This window comes from Corapipo altera, unplaced genomic scaffold (assembly GCF_003945725.1).
Source record: "Corapipo altera isolate COAL_440 unplaced genomic scaffold, ASM394572v1 113, whole genome shotgun sequence".
In the NCBI taxonomy this organism is placed as follows: Eukaryota; Metazoa; Chordata; class Aves; order Passeriformes; family Pipridae; genus Corapipo; species Corapipo altera.
The window spans coordinates 1,458,128-1,475,327 of NW_020884895.1; the positions used below are offsets into that span (position 1 = coordinate 1,458,128).

General features: G+C 43.0%; 1 protein-coding gene across 8 annotated transcripts in view; it reads right to left on the reverse strand.

The window, feature by feature from the left end:
• Positions 1 to 17,200, reverse strand: part of LPP (LIM domain containing preferred translocation partner in lipoma) — a 328,422-nt gene that overhangs the window by 121,092 nt on the left and 190,130 nt on the right. For 6 of the 8 annotated variants that reach the window (XR_003528319.1, XM_027647152.1, XM_027647153.1 and 3 more), the window contains one exon: positions 1,676 to 2,350. Coding sequence is in view for 7 of the 8 variants with exons in the window: in XM_027647152.1 (XP_027502953.1) it covers positions 1,676 to 2,350 (675 nt within the window). In the remaining variant the exon portion in view is untranslated. Of the gene's footprint in view, positions 1 to 1,675; positions 2,351 to 2,929; positions 3,088 to 17,200 lie in introns of those variants that run through there. The other 2 variants (XM_027647156.1, XM_027647157.1) reach the window with 2 other exon arrangements.

Genomic DNA, 17,200 nt, shown 5'->3' on the forward strand with positions numbered 1-17,200 from the left:
GTTTCTGGAGGGATTTATCACCAAGCAAATAATAGTCTGTTCTGCAGAAGAACTGAAATTATTTTTATAGAGATATTTATGAAGTATTTCTGCATGTGTATTTGCAAATGCCACGTGCACACACACACACAAACATATATATAAAAATATATACATGCAGACATGAAACCCCAAACTTGAGCTAAATTAAACTGTCCCTCCAGCTTTGTAATGCAAATGAGACTAACAGGCTTGTGCTGTTTGTGGTTCAAGATGATTTGCGTTTCCATAGAGATGCTGACTGAACTACAGTTTTTAAATTTTTTATATATATAAGCTTACTTGTATCTATAAAAGTCTAAATATGGATCTGCTGTACCTCAGCATTTCCTCAGTGACTCCACTGGAACCACAACAATTTACACCAGTTAAGGCTATGTGCAAATTTTGTGTCTTTTTGTGACTTTTCAGTTTAAGCTCTATGCTAAGTACTTGCAAAGCTGAGAGTTTGCTGTTTCTCTTCCTAGTCCTAAGCTTCTTGGTAAGGAAGGGGAAGAAAAGAGAAAAAGCAGTTTCTTAGCTGCTAGTAGATAATATTTTAAGGACTTGTGTAATTTCTTGCCCTCTCTAAACTGCCTAGAGGAACATCTTTGCCTTCAAAAGTTCCCACTGTCAGGAAACCTGGAATTCAAGGAAGATCGTCTGTGTGCTGTTAGAGAAGGAAATAACAAAAGGACAGGGTTTCTGTTATATATCAGAAGCTTTTTCCCCTTTCCCTGTCAGCACCCACAAACTCAAGAGCAGGATGTGCTCAGACATGCCAGGCTGGGCCTGGGCAGCGATGGTGTCACTGTCTCCCTGCCTCACCCTTTGGCGGAGCCTCAGCTTGTCATGCACCAGGGCCCTGCAAAGCTACAGTGCCTCTGTGCCCCCAGAGCCACATTAAAGACTTCCACCAGCAGAAGTGACAAAAGCCAGACAGGCTCAGCTTGGGCAGAGAAACCAGGCAGACCAGTTTAACTTTCTATTTCAACTTGACTTCACTTTATGAGGTCCGGGCATTGGTTGAAGTGGATGGAGGCCACCCGGCGTACCATCACCGGAGAAGAAAACCAGAGCTAAGCTCTGTGGGAACTCATTTCCATGTGGTTTCAGTGATAAGTGAAATTTGAACAGCGACACACCAGAGGACAACCTCCACAATCACTCTGAACCACAATCAAAACCAGCCTCCCATGTACCTCCCATCTGCCTGAGGAGAGGGAGGATTACGAGCTGAACCAGGGTTGTCTACAAGCACATGGAGCAGAAGCTCTCACCCAACCCCTCACTTCATCTTGGGAGGGCCCAGAAGAGAAGACCCCAGTGCAGTGATGCTGTACGGAGGCATGGCCAGGGAGCTCCTTGGACAATGGCATGTCACAGGGACAAAGCCTCCCTCCTGCCTGTGGGGTGACACCATACCTCCACACGTTACACTGGCTCACACTTCGAGGCTGATGGTTTTTCTAAGCCCCCACAAAGCCTCTTTTCAAAGCAGATGAGACGTCCCTATTTCCAGCTTTTAGAAGCCATACAGAGGGAGACCTGCCCCACGTCCCCAATGGTACCACTTTCTCTTTCAGGGAGGGTCCCAGGCCACGTTCAGCCATGTGGCTCTCCAATCCCCTGGGAGGTGAGCACCCACATCTCCTACCTTTTGCTGCAGGGTGGGCGGCTGCGGGGCCAGCACCGGGTCAGTGATATAGGTCTTCTTAGTGCCTGGTGGCTGGTAGAGGCCAGGAGGAGCCTGGCCCATGGCGTTACTAGCAGGATACGCTGGTTCAGCCTTCCAGGAGCTCTGTGGCACGTAGGGCGCTTCGGAGCCGTTCCTTCCTCCGTACCCCCCATAGTAGGGGTCCTGGTAGCGGCCCTGCGGAGGTGCGTATCCATAGGCGGGCTCTGCAGGCCGGGCGGGCGGTGGAGCGTAGCCGTAGTCGGGCCCATGGGGCTGAGGCGCTCCGTACTGCGGGGCAGCAGGCTGGCGGGACGGTGGGGCCGTGTAGGGCTGGCCATGCCCCAGGTTGCCATAGTGCGCGGGCTGCGGGCCGGGCGGCTGGTAGTGTGGGCTGGGCTGTGCCGTCCTCACCTGGACGTTGAAGGCCGGGCGGCTGGGCGTGGAGGCCGTGGCGTAGGAGGCCGGCACCGGCTGCGGCTTCAGGGTGCCCACGGGAGTGACCGGGATGGGTGCCGGCTGCCCTGGGCCCTTGGCCGTGGACTTTTTGGTGGCGGTCAGCGGAGGCTGGTTGGGGATGATCATCCGCTTGTGGCCAGTAACAGGGGTGGACACGGATGGGGTGGTGGCGGCAGAGCTGCTCGAGGTCCCGGAGACCTGGGGAGCAAGGAAGAAGCGACACAGCGTCAGCAGGAGGGGCCTCTCAGGCGCCAGATCAAGCAGTGAGGGGTTAGGTTGGAAACAGGGATTTACAGTAACATCTGTGCAGCAACTCAAACTGCTTAGGAAAGCAGGAATGTACCTGAGACCATGCATTATAAAATGGTAATAGCAACCTTCCCCTGCTCTGACAGAACAGGGACAGCACCACGGCAATCGAGCAGAACTGCCATGTGTGGCATTTTAACTCTCCTTGGAGTTTTCTCCTCTGCCTCCAAACAAACAAACAAACAAACTAAAAAATAATATATGAGAAAAAAAGGGAGACTCACTGGAAAATAATCAGGGGAAACCCCAGGCATTTCTGTGAAAATGAGAGTGTTTTGAAAAAGAGAGAAAATAAGATTATAGTCTCTATGGAGACATGAAATTCCTTGGGTCCCTAGAGCACCTGTGGGGTTCTGCCCCAATACAGGAGCACCTTTAACTGTGCAGGAAGCAGCAGGGTAGGATGGCCTAAAAGTAGGTCCCAAACTGTAAGAGTCAAATCAAAGCAAAACACAGAGGTGTCCCTACCCTGGATGTGCTGGTTGAAAACCTGGAGTGACCCCAGAGAAGGCAAATGTTACACATGCTTCATCAAAGGGCAGGAAGGTAGGTAGGATTCTCAAGAGCTTCAGAGGTCAGCTCCCACCATGGCAGTCATGTAACCCTGCACCAGTGCCCCAGGCACAGCTGGGGCAGCCAGGGAAGAGGATTACAGTAAATGCTGCTGTTGCCTGCAATTTGGCCACGGAATGAAGCTTTGGTGCAGTTGACACCGACCTCATAGGCATTGTACATCCTTTAGTCTAATGTACTTGTTTGTTTGGTTTACCTTGCATTTAAATGTTCAAAAACACTAGTGTGAAAAAGTATCTTTGTTAAAAAACTAATAATGTGAAACAGTTTCTGAAGAACATTAAAGAACTTTAAGGTTTTTCACTAAATCAAAGAAAAGGAAACTTGAACTTCTGGAGTTTAGGATTAGGTAAAATTTCTTGTCTCTTTATTTTCCTTTATTCTGAAAGAGTACTTGAATTTTATGCATTCCTATACAGAGATGGATTAAAGTGAAGACATGCAATTTGACTGCACCTAACACTATAATTATACGAGGTTATATCCCATCCAAACTTCCTGCACCAGGCTTGATCTCATCCATGATCTGCTTGAAAACCTGCAAGTTCACAGCAGGCCACAGTCAGACCAGCTCAGCTCTCACCCATAGTTATGTTCACTTTAAGGTATGTGCCACCTTTCTCTAAATGACCGATGTCATATTTGTCCTCAGTGTTCCTGCTTTATGCTGGCACCCTGACCTCTACCTACTGCCCCATCACCCTCTTGCCAGGGAGAGCAGGGTGGGGGCTCTTCTGGACACCCTACACACAGGCTGTACCTGGCCCAGAGAAATCCTCTGCCTGGTCAGCAGGTGGCGACAGTCAATTGCTGCCAAACCGCCCAGGGCAGTGGCTGGAGACGAACTTCAACCACCCATGGCCCTGAGCTTCCAAAGGTTCCAAACTCACCTTCCATAGAAGGTGGGAGAAAGTAGGACACTGCCCCTCAAACATTTGGCAACCACCTCACAGGAAGAAAAGGGAGATGAGTGCAAGCCGCTCAACTTCTAGTCCACAGACCACAAGCAAGTCTACCAAAGGGATAAGGAAGCTCTACCACCCAACTGGTAGCTTTTTCCTGGTGATGTGCAAATATTTTTTTGCTGATGCACTGGTAAAGACCTTATTCCTGCAAAGACCTTATACCTTCAGGGCAAACCTCCCCTGACAGCAAACCTCCCACAAGGAAACACTATAAATCATCAAGAGAACCCAAGCAAATAAGAGCACCAATCTGTTCTAAGAGATGTAAAAGGTGTGTGTGAAGAGCTGGGGAATAATAAGGCAGAAAATTTCTGCTAGAGAAAAAACATCTAAATGTATTCACACCCTGACCTTGCTAACACATCCATGACAAGGCAGCACATGGACAGACTGAAGAGATTTTGAAACTGAGAGCAAGGAAGAGCTGAAAAGTGTCTCATTTGAACAGGAAGGGCAGAGACAGGTTAAAGGTCTGCAGCCTATCATTAATATTGCTCTATTCTTCTATTTCTGAAACACCTGAAGATGAGCAGGCATTTCTCCATCCCTGCATCAGAGCAGAACTACACCAGTACTCATTGCTAGCAAGAAAACTTGTTTTCTGTCAGAATTGTTCTCCCATGTCAGGTTGGCATTTATGCCTGGGAGTGTCAGAAACTTTCCCATTTCCTCGCCTATTTCATTCTTGCAAATGACAGTAGTTTGTCCACTTACTGTAATGGGATGAAAGGTCTACAACACGGCACTGTGTAATTACCACCAGAAAAGCATTTTTCTTTTCCATGTGAAGAGGGAGAAGGTAGATAATGTTATAAAGACAATGGCCTAGCAGAGAGAGACGGAAAGACCAAACCAAAACAACAAAAATGAACCCTATTCATCACATTATATATTTCTGAATGCAGACTCTGGAAGCAGGTGATGACAGATCTCAACTAAAGCTTTCGTGATGAAAGTCTATCCTATCCCAAGAACTGAGGGACTTCAATCTTACATATAAACATCCACATAACATTTCACTTAATGTGCTGATGCCAGTGTCCTGCCTGGACTGGAATATACCCTAAGAATGAATGATAAACTCTCCAAAAAAACCCCAAACCTCCAGTCTACTGACTGGCAGCTCCTGTGTTTGATGCTACAAAGAGGATGAGCTGGGAGTGTCCTCTCCTGCACCAGAACTTAGTGAAGGAAGGTGCCAAGTTGAGGGTGCCTGGGCCAGAGGCCAAGATTTGCCATCAACTTCACAGTGAAGGCTTGAGCTAACAAGTACCAGCTGCACTGTGGCATCAAACCACAGGCTGCCTTGAGGAGGAGGAAGTTTGCATCAGTAGGAGTCCCCAGAGGCACCCTATGTGACTCATTCTGAATTCCTCTGAGGGCTCTGGGCAAGTGTGTGATGAAAGCTGGGTTTTAGGGGGGGTGGTGTAAGGCTAGCTGATGTGATGTAGTAGAGAAATGGGACAGGTTAGAGGGAGTTTACCACTAGTGGAGCACTGATGATTTAGAGGGACACAAAGTGGCTGTAGCTCTTAAGCAAGGGCACAGGTGAGGTATCATCATAAATCCTCTGCCCTTTTACCTGGGAGAGAGAAGGGTGGCCACAGTCCAACCGTGCACTCAAATATCACCTCAGGCTTAAACCTCTAGATTACTAATGGATTAAGAAAAAACTTTTTAAATGCACATGAACTATGGGCAAGATTCCTGCTCTGAGGACAGGAATGTGTGGAAGAATGAGAAAAGGGTACACAGATACCACAGGGAAGAAAGATTTCAACAGATGTCTGGAAGGTACTAGGAGGATAGGAGGGATGGATGAGGCTATAAGGATGCCAGGTAGATGGAGTAATGAACAGAAAGCTGGTAAGGCCTATCTACATCACTGGGTACAGTCCTAGCAAAACAGATGACTATCACAAATGTTTCATCCAAGTGAATCCATAGAACTTCTACCAGCACAACATAGCAGACTCATCCAAAAGCGCATTAAAGTGATAGCCCAGAGTCATGAAAACAAATAGAAATAGGAAAAAGAAAACAGAGAAAGGCAAAGAGAAGATTCATAGGAGTACAGGTATCCCTTTCTCCAGCAGCTCCTGGACAGCTCATTTCAAAACCATATTGCATTTGCATGTGACTATTGCAGCCAAACATGCTCTCTGACATCCTCTAAGGGCTGTTTTCAGAGGAAGACAGGCTTTCCTCTGCTCACCATGCCCTCATGAAACTGTCTGACACACTTCGCAAGTGCAAATTAGAACCACGCTACTTACCATCAACCCCTTCTTGCAAATTCATATTTGCAAAGAGAGTAAACTAGAAACCCCAGGTGTTGATAACACAGAGTTGTTAAGAGAAACTAGAGTAGGAAGGAGTTAAATTCAGAACCTCATCTACCACAAGCATTATAATACAAAATCTTTTTTTTTAATGGGAAAGCACAAGAGCCTTGCTTAAACACAGATGGAAGTACCTAAATGTACTGCCTCTTCTACAAATGAATTATCCAGCAGTTCAAATAAAGGTGAACTAATACTGACAAAATAAAGTAAAACTCAATCAATGTGGGAGGAAAAAACCCCCAAAACGCTTCAACTAAAAAATGTTAGCATGTATAACCATGAGGCGAAAAATTTTGCTTGGCAACTCCTGCCCTGTCTTCTTAAATGTGGATAAAGTTTATAAGCATTTACAGGAGTTTCTTGTACCAACCATCATAGGAGAAGTCTATGGTGTTGTGATAAAACTGTGCTGTCCAAGGGGTCTGACTGTCAAAGCTGGGTGTCTGGATTCAAAGCTACCTTGGTGGGGAAACCTGAAATCCTGAGTATCAGTGACTTTTCATTCTGTAGAAATTATTTACAGAGATCTTAAATTAAATTCAATGTATATCTACAACTAAAAAGTCATCACATAGGTACTAGGGATAAAACCTGTTGTTCTACAGAAATTAACCTATCATTCTATACCATTCGTTGGGCTTAAACCTTAAAAAGAGCAGAGAATAATCACAGTCTACAGCAGAAGCATGATTCTATATGATCAGCTGGAAGCCTTATGAAAAGGACTTGATCGTCCTTTTATTTTGTGCATTTGTAGAGTAGCTTTTATAGAATCTCTTCAGTTACTCAAGTTTCACAGACTGGATCAAAAATACCATCACAAAGTTTATCATATTCCATTCAATTCTCCAGGCATTTTTCATTAAGGTACAGTTGAATAGCTTTAGCCCTTTAGCTGTCAAATTATCAGATATAAAGATACATTACTCTAGCTCAGTGGTTTTCAACCTTTATGCTCAGCAGCCCCCAAACGTTTGTTTTTCAGAAGACACAAGCTCCTTTATGGAGAAAGTTAATCTATTGACAATAAACATGGGGTTTTAAGTTACCTTTCATTGAATTCTTCTTAGCTATCTTGGGAGTAATCCATAGACCCCCAGGGTTTGCAGAGCAGAGGTTGAGAACCACGGCTCTAGCTGGGGCTGCCTTTTTCAGGCATTTCAGTCACTAATTACTCCAGGATAGGAATGAAACAACCCTTCTTCCTCGAAAGGCAGAAACCTGGCAACTACCGGTGGGCTGAACCCAGGATGCAGCGTTCTCAGGGGGCTGCCAGTTCAATGGGCCAGTGCAGCATTCTTCCTAACTCAGTTGCATGGTCCACCTACACAAGCCGGACTGAAACACAGGGCCAGCTCAGGATGTGCCATCTGAAATCTTTTAAGTATCAATCAGTGGTGGTGGCAGTCGGAGGCCTGGGCAGGAAAGGCAGTGAAGGGTGTAAAATTAACTTGGCTTCTCCTAACTCCAGTGATGGGCATTCACCTTGGCTAGCTGGAGGTGCTTAAAGCTCTCTCTCTATGAAATGTACCTCCACGGGGTCATTTATCCTGTTCTAATATTGAAGCCTAAAACAGCGGAGATGAATCATCCACTGGGGGAATCTACTTCACTGACTGTAAAAGAAGCATAAAAACAGGCAAGACAAGTCACTGAATATTTAGACAGCACAAGTTAGTGGAGACAAATTCCACAATAAGCAGGTAATTTTGATGTGACTGTAAGAAGCACAGATCCCTTTCCCCTGCATTAAGTGCACTGCCACTCAAGCTCAGCTAGTGCAGCACACCAAAGGGAGTGCCAGGAGCTCAGATGATCTGCCAGGATCCTGCCATGCCACATTGCCAATGCATGACCAAAAGGCTATGCTGCAAGTGTATTTCTAGTGTACGAAGGCGAGTGACACAAGTGAGACGCCCTTTCCCACCTCCTTTTCCACCTCCATGCTGAACAGTGGCTCCCGCTAGAACTGGAGCTGCTGCTTTGCCAGGAGCAGCAGCTGGACTGAGCCTCCCTCCTGCCTGAGGTAGCAAATCTCACATCCCCCTCAATTTGGGAAGGATAACCCTTGAGAAAAATCAAATACTCTGCTTTGAAACCTGGGCCTTTAGGTACTTGAAAATGTGAACTGGCATTTTAGGGGGTTTCCTGACGTGCAGACACATTTAACTCCTGCTGACTTCAAATTCTGTATTTGAACAAGCTGCCTTGCTAGTGATAATGTAAGGCCAGGTTCCCCTGAATGCATCCTCTTTTTCTGTCTGAAATAACATCTGGGTGAAAAAGAGAAATCTGGCCTTTCATTTGGGACTTGCAGATGCCTGGAGTCCTGGTAGAGCTCCAGCTGGGTTGCTAAATGTCCAGAGATCTTGGGCAGATGCACTGCTCCCATTTAGCATACCTGATGTGTTTTCAATATACATCATTCTCTGGCCTTCTTTATAAATCCAGACAGTTCAAGCACGCTGAGGATACATCTCTGCAGCTCTACACTGCTGCTATGTCATGCACACAGCTTAGTTGCTAACACAGATTTCTTTAAGTGTCAAAATGTCCTTAGAATCCAGTCCAAAGTTTTGAAGTTTGGGCCAAAAGTTAAACCCTTCAGCCAAAACACGTTTGTAATCAGAGGAAGTTTTTCTTTAGAGTTTCATCATTCTCTCATTTCTAGTTTGCAGCTGACAAGCAAGTGTCACAGATATATGGACTGTGCGTGGATCAGCAGCCACACTCATACTTCAACAGATGTGGGATTCAGTTTGTTGGCTTGGTCACCAGCAGCTATCAAGGTACTCAAACAGACTGCTCCTAGGCATTGTACCAAAAGAAGAAGAGGAGAAATCTAATAAAGTGTTCATCTCTGGTTCTCAAATGAAGAGAATACCTTACGGATCCCATAAAGCGTTACAAGAGCTCAACTGCTTCTGAGCTTTGATCTGCTTTTCAGCTGCTACTATGGGTGGAAAAGGAGTCGACATAGTTGTTAATGTTTCTGCTTCATAACCTCTTTTGTACTCATGGCCCAGCTTGAAACCACAGGAGAAGATGGTGCACGAAAGAAAAGGTGGTAACAGTTGACTTTCAATATTTTATCATGGAAAACAGCCTTCCACAACCGACAAGCGCAGTTATAGACACAGACCTTGGTTTCAGTATGGGTGTCAAGTGTTTTAGGCATCCTGGGTTTCCACTTTGCAACACTCCATTAATTCCACACATCTGAAAGTTTTGGTCTCCAAAACACAACAGTTTTATGCCAATGAAGAATTTCCTCCTCAGTTTCATATTTACTTTTTTATTTGTTTACCTAATATTATCACTAGGATGACTACTATGAGTTTTTTTTATTTGCTTTTCCTTTTCTGATGGCTGATCATCTGGTATTTATGAGGACTCTGTGAGAGACCAGTTTTAAAAGATGTGCAAACAATTGACCTAAATACTTTCAAGGCTGGTGGACAGTCAAGGGCCATAATTTTAGCTAAATTCATTGAAAAGGCTAGGTATTATTAAAATTTTTCTATTTAAGCAATTCCACTTGACCACTTCAAAAGCAATAGCAACTTCATGCCCAAGAACATCAGATATCAGCATGAGAAATAACTTTGTCAAGAAGCTACAGAAGATGCCAGTCAGGAGAAGTTAAATATTTTCTGAATTCATCTTGGGGTATTTTTGCGATTTCCCACTCTCCTCACTAAAATGACAGATTTGCACCCATCTGGACTTCAGGAACATGCAATGGCAGCCCCCTGCACTGACCTAGTCAGTGGCATACACACCACAGCCCTTTGGTCACACTAAAAAGCAGAACTACTGAGTGACCAAAACACAGAACTACTGAGTACAAACCCCAAACCGAAGACCACAAAAAGAATTGCATGGTACTACATGAAGACAAGTCACTGCGTGCATGGAGCAGCGAAACTGAGCTCCTCAAGGAGTACCTTCTCTAAGGCTTAGCAACACAGGAGTGTCCAAAGCATTTCCATTCACCAAACTGGTCCTTTTTAATGGGCAGAACAAATTCCCTTGCTTAATTTAGGCAAAATGTTGCCATGCCGTGATAACGGGGAAGCCCCCACCTCCCTATAAATAAGAACTTTGAGTAAGCAAAGCATTTTTATGACTTTTGCTATTACTAATCTAGTGAAACCTAAAGTATCATAATTACATCATACACAGATTTTAAAACGTTTTTTTCCTTCCTTTTATAACTTGCTATTTGTAATGGGAAAGAAGTTCCTGTGCACGATAAATATGGGCAGGTTTGAGGGTTATACAGATTATGCCGCTGTCCATGGATGTGCATCATGATTATAAAAAAAGGATTAAGAAGGACATGGAAGATGCATGAGTGAGGGCAAGAGGTGTCCTTGTGAGGGACATGACAAAGTTATGGGTACATGAAGTCTTCCAGAGAGTCTTCTACAATTTATATGGAAAAGTTATCATTTTCTATTGTATGTGGAACAATGGATCTAAACAACAGTCCAACATGTTTATAAAAGCTTCTCATTTCCTACTAAATTTGAAAGGAGTTTCAGAGTGTTTATAGAGTATACAAGCTTTCTTCCTTTATTAATTCTAGAGAACACTAAGAAAGTGTGCATATGCACACATAAAATAATATGAAATACATATGCACTCAGGCACTACTTGGTTTACTTTGTGTTACTTGCTATTTGTTTACAATTCTGTTTATTTGCTGCATTGCTTGCATTTATAACCTATTTATCTTTTCCAATTCCAAAACTCTATTAAACCAGATTTAAAACATTATCCTACCAGAGGGTATAAACATTTTTGAATGTTAGTATTGTCTCAATTTCCTGCGAAAACCATGTGTTTTTATTCTTCTTTTCCCCACGTTTTAAAGCCTGTGCAAACAGCAGTACAGAAGAGCAGAAGCATCAGCGAACAATTCCATGTTCATACAACATCTGCTTTCTTATGGTTCACTTGAGGTCCAGAACCCGCTGTCATCCGCCAGTATTTTTAGTGGGATACAAAATGATTCCAGTTAATAACTTGAGTGCTTAGCAGCAGAGAGAAACTACACAGCCTCATAAAAAAATAAGAACTTAACCAAAAAAAAAACCCCACATAAAAGACAGGCAGATGTGACAGAGAGGTTATTTTCCTGTTAGGTACACCTAATAGGTGTACACCTTTCCAAAAGGCTGATGAGCTACAACAACAGGTCAAATTTAACTGTTTTCCCAGATGGCTCCTTCTGGGAAGTGGAGTGGAACGTTCCCTCATTTATCCGTCTGCCTGGGTTATCACCACTGCCCAAAATACCTTAGTCTTTCCGCAATATCACAGACTCCAAGCACAGTGTTGAGAAATCTGATTGGAGAAGTTTTCTTTCACCTGCTGTAGCTTTTAAAATTATTCTCTAGGTACATCAATACATACACCAAGACACATAGAATTTATCCCCTGCAACAATTCTAGTCAAAACACCAGAGCAATACTGTAACCAGTGAGAAAAAGCGAAAGAGAGAGCATTAATTTATAGCACAAGCAAAAAAGCCATCTGTACCACAGAATACTTGAGTATAAACCAATACAGAAAGATAGCTTATTTTTAAATTAAAGTATTAAGTCACTGTTTCTGTGTTATTTTCCTCTTTTCATAGAGAACATATAATTACATTAAATGTATGGTAAAATGTTTACTCAAAAGAAACACCGATAAAAATTTAGAATCATAACAGTATCACTCTAAAAAGCCTGTGTAAAGCAATGTCAAATCCATCGCCTCACCAGGCTTCGTTCTGTTATAAATGGCATTATAAATTAATCCAGTTTTCCTAAATATGCCTTGAGGAAACAAAACCACAAATAGCCATTGTAAGCTTTAACATTAAGAAACCACAAAAAATCAAAGAACAAAAAAACCTCTTCTCTGTATTCTTATCCGGAATGCATGAGCTGTGTTTTCAGTGACTGATATTGCTGACTAGGTTATATACTTAGTCCAAAAATGTCAGACTTTTTTGATACAGCTAAGCCCTACATCCTAGTTTAATACCAGGCTTTCTCCTATGCCACACTCCTTTCAGCTCAGCAAGTTTCACCAAAAAAAAAAAAAAAAAGTTGCTAAACTTCATCAACAACAACCTAATGAGCCCGATTAAGTTATGATTTATAATTTTCTTCCTTACACTGCTCTTGGACCAAAATAACATCCCAAGACATTTGCTCCATGTCTTGCTGATTGGGTTATCACAGTCACAGCTGAGAACTAAAATATTCTCCAATACCCCTTGATGCCTGAAGTACACTTTTTAGAAGTGCCTTATATCAAGTCAGATTCTGATCTCAGTGACACCAGTGCCAGCCCTATTTACTTCAGCAGATTTACTCCAAACATGCTGGCTGTTGCAGATCCAGATTTGGCCTCCTACTGCCTCTGAATTCAGAGGGTTTTCCTCCCCGCTGGGAACACAGTGGAGGTTTCTATGCAAACGGTAATGAATCCTACATATCTAACCTCCTCCAGGTAATAATCGCCTAGCTTTGTTCAAAACTCAAGATGCTAGAGATCCTGGCAATTCATACTGCTGCAACCTGAGCAATGAAATTTGTAAAATCGAGGTTAAATATAGCCTGCATTGGACTAAACCTCAGCACCTCCAAGGACTCAGCTCAGTACGTCACAGCAGCAGCAGCGCCAGCCCAGTTCCGAGGCCAGCTGTGCACCCTGACCCGTGCACCCAGCCACAAGCCCTTTTGCATTAGGAATTAAACCCAAGTCTGCTAATTTAAAACAAACAGACATATCTTCCTTCTCTCCTCACTTCTTTCCTTGTGGTAGATGTATAAATGCATACTGATGGGTACTGGGATTTATAGTCTAACTGATTTTGACATTTTTAACTTTAGAATTTGAAACAGTGACTTTCTAGCCCTGGGGCAGAAGTGCTAAATGCTAAAAACTTTGGGACTAGGGAGTATTAATTTAGTCCTTCTGAGCAACTTGGCTTCAACAGTGTTCTAACAAGGGATCAACGGTCTCCAAAACTCAGCAGTGGACGCCCAAAAACTGCAAGGAATTTTGGATCCAAAATGGAGTTTCATGGCTTTCATTCTTGTCACAGGTCAAATTAAGTGCCAGACCTGAACTCGAGGAGAGTGGGAAGAATTCAGGTTTCTAGATCTGAATTTACCATAGGATTAAATTATATTTCATTTCTAGTTTGCAATGCATCCTTTTTTTTTTCCCTTTTGCGGTTTGTGATGTGTTTGTATTTTAAGAAAAAAAATTATGCACAGAGCAAGCATTCTGGCATCACAAATCATCAATAAATCTTTTTTCCATAACAACCCACAAGAATTCACTGCAGGACCCAATTGTTAAAACACAAAGCAATGACATTCTATAAGCTTTCAGAAGTATCATTCTAACCCTTGTGGACTCGATGAATTCTCTAAATGAGTCACTGGCCTCTCAATGGAATTGTCAAAACTTAGGTTAAGCCAGGTTAATTCCCTCCCCTCTTTAATTTAGAAGTCCAGCTGCAGCACATGGCTTTCCAGTGAAAAGATCTAAATGCAGAACCCGTTCACCCCGAACAGGAAGTCTCACAGGGCCCAAAGCTCATTTTTTCCTAAAAGCTAGAGATAAGCCACACTTACGGGAAAAAGAGTGATTTCTGATGCCTCGTGGGCCATGTGATGTAAAAATCAATATTCCTCTTACATGGCACAAATAATTTCTTGCTGAAGGTCAAAGGACCGTGGTTGAAGCTACTATAATTGGGGAGGGAGAAAGGGCAGCTGTGAGAAACAGGGGATGAGGAGAACAGACACTTTAATCAGAGCAGAGACAAGGGAGATGCTAAAAACCACCCTTCTAACCAAAGAAAGCAGCATACGATCATAGATAGGCTTGGGTTGGATAGGACCTTAAAATTCATCAAGTTTAAAGCCCCCTGCCATGGGCAGGACACTTTCCACTAGATCAGGTTGCTCAAAGCCACATGCAGTCCAGGCTTGAACACTTCCAGGGATGGGACAGCCACATTTTCTCTGGGTGACCTCTGCCAGTGCCTCAACCACTCTCACAAGGAAGTATTTCTTCATTATATCTGATTTAAACCTACCCTCTTTCAGTTTAAAGCCATTATCCCTTGCCCTGTCACTATATGCCCTTGACAAAAGTCCATTTGGGGTTGGGCTGAGGGCTTCAGCTAGGTGGGACATGGAAAGTTTTGCTGGGCATATCATACTCTTCATAACTATGCTGAAGGTAGAACAAGTTTTTATACTCCCACCACTACTCTGCCAGAAGATCAACTAAAAACATCACTGCCCAGTTGGTTAGAAAAAAACTCCTAAATTTCCAGGCTAAATAGTTCGTGTTCAGTTTGTCCTTAGGAATGGGTACAATAAACAAGATTCACAGCTAATCATGCCATGGATATTGATGGTCTATACAAATTTGGCTGAAACTGGTAAACTCTCTTTAGCCTTCCAACAGCACTACTGTTCTCACCACTAAGAATATGTGAGGAAAGGATTTGTCTCAGCTGTAATTAATCCTTTTTTTTTAATAATAAAAGAAAAACTTAATAGCAATTAAAAAAAAGAAAATTATGGAAAAGAAAAAAATACTAGAAAAAGGGATGAAGGAAAAGAAAAGAAATAGTTTATTCTACTACTAGTGCAAAGAAATATTTAATTGAGGACTCTGGACTTCATTTAAAAAAAAGAAGTTTTCAAGAGTGCAGAAAAATCTTAAAACACAAAAACTAAATAGTCTGATGGAAAACTAAGAAGAAATTGAAGTAAGTTTTCTTTAAAGAGAAAACAAAAATTATTTTGAACTGATCCCATGATATTTTTAACAGCTGGAATTGATAATGCTGAACTTGGCCATAATTCTACTATATTTAGCTTTGTATCAAAGTCCACACGACTTCTCCATGAGACAGACAAATAGATATATAGGCTGATAGACAGATGGATAGATACATAAAAAGAAAAAGGAAAAATATAATTAGGAAAGGGAACATTTTCTTGTCTGTTCTTTCAGTATGCTTTTCTTTTCATTTCAATTTCTACCTTATTATTTCCTATAAGTAGAAACAGATTTTTCTCCCTTTCAAAAAATTCTTAAACAGAAAAACTCCTTTGACAGCTTCAACAGCAAATTAATCACTTTTGCAACCCACAAAAAAAAGTTTTCTGGAAAGCATAACTGTCTGTAAATGTAAATGACAGAATTACTCTCTCTTATGCTAAGACGCCTACACATTCTCTCACTTCCATGACTCAGCACCAGATAAAAGCTTGTGAGATAATAAGCAGCAAACCTTCCTTCAGAAGAATAAAAATAGTTAAAAAACCCAATTCTAGCTTCCCCCCCCAAAAAAAAAAAAAAAATCCCTATGGTGTTTTTTAAACCAAATTCTGCCAATGGATTCCTCTCCCATTGAAATAAGATACAAATATCCCAAGGACTTCAGAGAAGAGAAGGATCAGGCTTGAGTAGCATCAAAAATCCAAACATATGCAAACATGAGAGGCTTTGCTTTTTCTCCAAATGAGCAAGAATGGGTCTGTTGCAACAAAGAGGAATTTTATTACTGTTCATCTCCTGCCTTGCTCTAATTTGGTAGACAAATGAGTTGAAATTTTGCTCACCTATAATGAAAATTTCCAGGCACTCTAAGGCAACGCACTCATGCCAAAAATTGCAGAAACCCGTGGGGAAGGGAGGGGAATTTTAGTGGGACTTCCCCTCCTGCCCTGCGGTCCTTGTCTGACTCGAGCTCGTTAGAGCCAGAGTAACTTCTCCTTCAGCAAACCAAGTTGGGGCAGACCCTTCACACCAAAATATGACTCTTAATTTGGATAAATCTTTTGGAAAAAAAAAAAAAGCTGAAAAAGGGGAGCTCAGACCTCAGCTAGGCTCTTGTGATGCCCCTGAAACAAACAGGCATGGTCTTGATGATAAAATTTTGCCAGTCAGCTTGTGAATGCTGCTGGAACAGAGACAGCCTTCTCCTCTCCATACACTCTTGTCAGCCCCAGCACACAGGTAAATTAAACAAAGGCTGGTAATTAAGAGAGGGTTGATTATTTCCTTATCGAGAAGAGATTCTATGGACCTGAGGAGGAAAGGGATGACTTCCCAAGCCTCAGTACAGCCTGGAGTTCCCTTGCTGAGTGATGGACATTTCTTCTAAGAGCTTCCATCACCTCATGTGCTGGGTGGGTCACCATGAGTCCACGTCCCTCGGAGCAGCTCACTCTACCAGGAGGTGAAAGTTATCCAGTAAATAAAGCAGGAAAATGCTGCTCATGCCCACCACCTCTGGAGGAGGCAGAGTCTAGCCAAGGAGTACCACAGCCCCTCCTGAACACACTGATGGCTTTTACATTTTTTACATTGAAAACAGTCATCATGGCTAGGCTTCGCGAATGAAGATTTGGGAAGAACTCAGAATTAGCCGTTAAAATTTAAATTCAAAGGAAAGCTCCAAGGTAAGGCATCCCAGGCACTTCTTGACAGCAAGATGCTTTGAACTGAGTCAGAGGCAGAATAAAACTCTTCAAAATACCTTCATTAACAAAGTGCACCTGCTCTGGCAGGAGGCTGGGGAGCAGAGTTGACGTCTCACCGTGGTGCTGGCGGGGCCACGGCTGGAGCACATGTGTCCCACACAGACCAAGGAATGGGCAGGAGCATCCCCAGCTCAGCTGCTCCCTATCACTGCACAGAGAGCAAACAGAGCAGTGCTGGGATGCTCTGGCTCAGCTGGCTGCCAGGCGGGTAAAACGCTGCCACTGACAAATTCAGTGCCTCTCATTTTTATAGAGCAATGGCTTGAAATTTTGGG